The sequence below is a fragment of the Ascaphus truei genome, chromosome 1 (genome assembly GCF_040206685.1).
Source record: "Ascaphus truei isolate aAscTru1 chromosome 1, aAscTru1.hap1, whole genome shotgun sequence".
Lineage (NCBI taxonomy): Eukaryota > Metazoa > Chordata > Amphibia > Anura > Ascaphidae > Ascaphus > Ascaphus truei.
Genome location: NC_134483.1, coordinates 349,901,041 through 349,906,229, shown reverse-complemented (window position 1 = coordinate 349,906,229; position 5,189 = coordinate 349,901,041). Strand labels below are relative to the sequence as shown.

Sequence of the window (5,189 nt, the reverse complement as noted above, 5' to 3'; positions counted from 1 at the left end):
TTTGCTATACATAGCCACTGTACCTACCATCCCATTAACGCCCATATTTAAAATATAGCAAGTAATTCACCAATAATGAAATATTAAAAATACCCCGCTTCCCACGAAATCAAATAGGATGACAGAGGGTAACCAATTGCATATAGACAATTCCCAAACTATTGCAACATATGAGAGACAGGTGATACTACATACAGTATACCCATCAATCATCACTCCTTCTCACCCCACCCTCCTATTACAAACAGGTGAGTACTTCCTAGGTTCCCTAATTAAAGCTCCAGCTGTTTGTGCTCCTGGGCAGCATGTGCAGGTAACGTTTGTAAAATACAGATAGGTAGCAGACTGTATTGCTCCCACTGATAACATATTGTGTTAGAACATCACAGAGTTATCATAGGATTCAATGGCAGTGATACCGCAGATTACCCCCAGAATATTTCACCGCGATGCACCAGCGGTCCAGCGGGAGCAATAACCTTAGCGAATTTGAGTAAAATACATAGAAATGTATAACCTGCTCATTTCTCTTTCTATCTTTTAAGTGTCTATCAGGGAATGCAGAAAAACTGAAAGTTGCAGCATTCACGGAGGACAGATAGTTAAAAAAAAAGTGGTTAAAATCTAAATACCTTCAACATGTTAGACAAGATTACATTGAAATTTGAGAAGGTGTTGGTATGTTATTTTTCTGAATCTGAAAATAAAAGTGCTGTAACAATATGGCAAAGTGCACTGTATGGTGAAAAATGTATATTCCTGTAAAACAATAAAAAAAAATGTATAGAAACTACTGTTTCACCCATTTCACTTTTAATTCAGCGTAAGTAGATCAATGAGACCTCTGCTTCTGTTCTGTTCCTTCTGTTCCTTAAAATAACTTGCAGTGACTATGACACTGCATTGTTAATAGTAGGAAGGGGCCACTTCTGCATATACCTAGCGGTTGGAGCACCCTTGGCATGTAGATGAGCACCCTTGCATATACACCATACCTTGATGATCCCCGCATGCAATAGCGCAGTGTGCACACACCCGGGCACGTCCCCTTCCAGCTTGGTGAAGTTGCCCGAGTTTCGGATGCCCCACTTTCCATTCAGACTGAACACCTGTAAGGTGGAATTGCCCGGCCACGAGCTCCCTGCGCTCAAATGCAGCCCGATGACCAGCCACCGCAGCGCAGAGCTCAGCACCCATCTCTTGCCCATGGTGGTCATTAACCCCGGAAGTAGGAGCTGCGGAGTGCCTTTACCCAGCCTGGCTACCCCCGGGGACAGTCCTGGGGCTCGCGGTGCGTGGGCTCGCGGTGCGTGCGCGCGCAGCTCCGGGGCCGCGCGTCCCCCAGGCTTCTACACAATGCAAGGTTCGAACGCGCTGCGAGGCAAGTGGGTGCAGCGTTCCGAGTGACGTCACCGCCCACTGCTGCCGGACACGGGCAGCCCAGCAACGTGTGCATTGCTGTCTCGTGACTGTCTCGCTGGGCTGCAACTGCGCGCGCTCACACACACACTGCAATGCACAGAGCTCTGCTGATGCACAGCTACTGAAAAGCTGCTGTTACCTTGTGTGACACCCGCTACAGCCACGCAGCCTACCGCTATCTACTGCCTATTATGCACTGTGCTCAGAGCCTGCTGCTTCCTATCCTTGGCACCAGCACAAACCCGTCATCTGGTTTATTATCAAAAGCTGCACTTCCTCCTCCTCCCGCCTGCAGCCTCCCCTCCCTATGCAAGCTGTCCTGGGATATGTCTACTGTTTGTGCTATTATGACACCATGATGGTGTAGTGGCGTAGGGTGGTGTAGTGGCGTACGGTGGTATTTGTGGTTTTTATATTAGGGACACTCTGAATGGGGCCCTTTATTTTTGATTAATGAAGATTGTCATTTAGTGTTGTGGGTAGTTTATTTTTTAAAAGATTTTTGGTATCAGGATCTGGTGGTTTATGAAATCATGCCATCTTATTTATTTTTCCATTAGGCGCCAAATATTTGTAGCCCTGTTTCCCCCTGAACACAGGAAGCTACTCGTGCTGCCCTTCTACCTGTTGGCTCACAGGAGCCTAAGGCTGCGGTCCCAGGGCACGCGTGCCCGGCGGGGGGAGCAGAGGGAGGCGGGGCAGTGATGTCGCTGGGCCAATCGCCCGCGACGCACCGACGCCAACGTGACGTTGGCGCTGCTCCGCGCTGATTGGATGTTTTCAGCCGACAGCGCTCTGAAAAACAGTTTGGCTGTCGGCTGAAAAATCCAGCGCCTCAGCACGCCTGCGGACGCTCGCGTGAGCCCCCTCTAAAGACATCCTCATGGAGGATGCAGGGGCTCAGTGCGGAGCGTCTGCACGGCTCAGCACGGACGTGCCTTCTATGGACTCAGCCTAAGCCTCTGCCACGGAGAGCCTGGGGTGAATCACTTAACAATATGGTGCAACGCCTCCACCTGTGAGGGATCCCAGCAGAGGGGAAGCAGCCCCTCACAGGACACAATCAAATGAACACATACGATAGTAAAAATAGAAAGACCTTTACTGTAATGAGATAACGGATAACTCTGAACACTATACTCTATAGCAGTGATTCCCAACCGGGGCTCCTGGCTGGCCGGCCGCACTCACTGCTGCCCTTGGCTCTCCCCCCTCTGCTCTCCTCCCTCCTCGGAGCGCGTTCTAGCAGCCCGGCACTTCCAGTGCCTGCTGCTATAGAGCGCGTGCAGTCCTCCGCCTGCTTGGAAAGGAAAGATTCCGGCGCAACAGCGCATGACAAAAGTCCACGCTACTTCCGGATGAATATGGAAAACTTTATTGGCACATAACACACAAGGCTACACCACGATTCTTGGACTTTTGTCATGCGCAGTTGCGCCGGAATTTTTCCTTTCCATGTATCTTCAATGAAGGTTGCACGCGGGAGCAGAGGAGAGCAGGACCCAGACCGGAGTTTCATCTTAGGTAAGGGCTTAATTTCCCTCCTACTCCGGTCAAATTAGTGGCCACAGATTGCACCCTCATTTCATATCCCTGGATGATGATGCTGACACTTTGGTGCGCCTACTGACGACCGAAGCGCAAGACAGTTTTTCTTTAGTCCTCCTCCTGCTGCCTGAGGTAGGCACATGGGATGGGAGAGGGAGATCTTAGCTTGTGAGCTACGGGGGGTGGGGAAGAGGAGAGGGTGAACCGTGGTGTTGGCTGCTGCCAACTTTGCATGTGAGCTAAAGGGGGGAGGGGGGAGGGGGGAGGAGGAGAGGCTTCTGCTAAGGCCTCGGACATGGTCAAAAAGACTGTGCTGAGGCGCGCTGAGGGGAAACATTATCCCTATCAGCGCGGCTTTAGACGGCGCTTCTGCAGGCGTGCGGTGCCTGTGGAAATGCAGGAGACAGGCAAGTTTAAATTTTGCCACTCATGCAAGCGCAGGGCCGGTCACGTGACTGCCAGAAGCCAATGGCACCCTGCACACAAGTGCGCTCGCTGACGCTCATGCAGGGACAAGAAAAATCTACGTGAGCAGGTGAGCGTCAGCGCTGCCCAGCGCCGCTCCCTGCACCATGCCCCAGGCCTAACTTTACATGTGAGCTACGGGAAGAGGAGAGGCTGCTTCTGCTGCAGACAGTGTGTGCGTATGTGTGTGTGTGTGACTGAGTGACAGAATGTGTGTGTGAGAGAGAGGGAGGGAGAAAGAGAGGGAGGGAGGGAGAAAGAGAGGGAGGGAGAAAGAGAGGGAGGGAGAAAGAGAGGGAGGGAGAAAGAGAGGGAGGGAGGGAGAAAGAGAGAAGGAGGGAGGGAGGAAGAGAGATCGATCCGTGCGGGGTGATGTTTAAACTAAAATCATTACAAAATATATACACATTGTTTATTCAAAAGTATGAGTTAATTATTATTTATTACCCCTACCTCTGTACACGTCTATTTTGTGATTTACCCCTGTCGAACATGTCATCCAGATAGGGGTTCCCCGAAACTTTACGAAATACTTAAAGGGTTCAGCCAAACAAAAAAGGTTGGGAATCACTGCTCTATAGTGACTAGATATACAACTGCCACACGCCTCGCAGGGCCTTTTCCCACCTTATTCCCCAACACCGTGTACCCCACACCTTGTCCACAGTATATCATATGTCCCTTCGTCACTTATCCCAATAGTGTCCCCAAAGAACCCACCCTTATAGGCGGGATCAGCGCCTGTGTTGTACCGGGATGTTGGAGCACTTTAATGACGGTACCTGCAGGGCGCTCCAGCTCCCGGTCCGCAAATACTTCGAACAGGATCCGCCGATCCACGATCTCTGCGACGTCCCTCAAGGGATAATATCCCGCCCGGATAATATCTCTCGCTCTCTCTCTTGTGAGGCCTGGTCCCAGACCTCTCTTCAGGGAATGCAGCGTCCGATGTGTCCCTAAACTCTCACTGTAGTACTAATGGGATAGGTTCCCTATTCTAGGGCCTGTCCCTGGATCAGCCACAAACACAATAAGTGACTCAGGGCCTATCTGGGGCCTAGGGGATTCTCTGTCCTAGTGCAGAGGCTACTTGCCTCTGCACAGACACCTCTGTCCCCTATCCCTTCCTGGCTCCACAATGAATTCCACATTTTAACTGCCCTTACTGTAAAGAACCCTTTCCTTTGTTGCTGGTGAAATCTCCTTTCCTCCAACCTTAAGGGATGGCCCGAGTCCTTTGTACTGCCCGTGGGATGAATAGTTCTTTTGAAAGCTCCTTGTATTGTCCCTGAATATATTTGTATATAGTTATCATATCCCCTCTTAGACGCCTCTTTTCTAATGTAAATAAATTAATTTAGCTAGCCTCTCCTCATAAGTTAGATTGTCCATCCCCTTTTTAATTTGGTGGCTGTTCTCTGCACTCTCTAGTTCCATAATGTCTTTTCTTAGGATTGGTGCCCAAAATTGTACTCCATATTCAAGGTGTGGTCTTACTAATGCTTTGTAAAGGGGCATAATTATGTATACTTCCCTTCCATCCATTGCCCGTTTGATGCAAGATAAGATCTTGTTTGCCTTTGCAGCTACTGCATGACTGTGACGGTAACTTTGTGACAGGCTATACACCAAAAATATACCTGGTTGAACTGAACGAGGCTTAGATATAATAAAGTATATTTATTCCTTAAAAAAGGTGAACACACGAGATTATACAAATAAGACAAAATATGCACTTACTTAAAGTTGGAATT

At 49.4% G+C, this 5,189-nt stretch overlaps 1 protein-coding gene across 1 annotated transcript in view; it reads right to left on the bottom strand.

Moving 5' to 3' along the window:
• Positions 1–1,441, bottom strand: part of MANBA (mannosidase beta) — a 74,472-nt gene extending 73,031 nt beyond the window's left edge. The window contains exon 1 of the mRNA XM_075609043.1: positions 996–1,441. Within this exon, the coding sequence (XP_075465158.1) occupies positions 996–1,217 (222 nt within the window). The 5' untranslated portion in view covers positions 1,218–1,441. The remainder of the gene's footprint in view (positions 1–995) is intronic.
• Between the last annotated feature and the right edge of the window lie 3,748 nt (positions 1,442–5,189).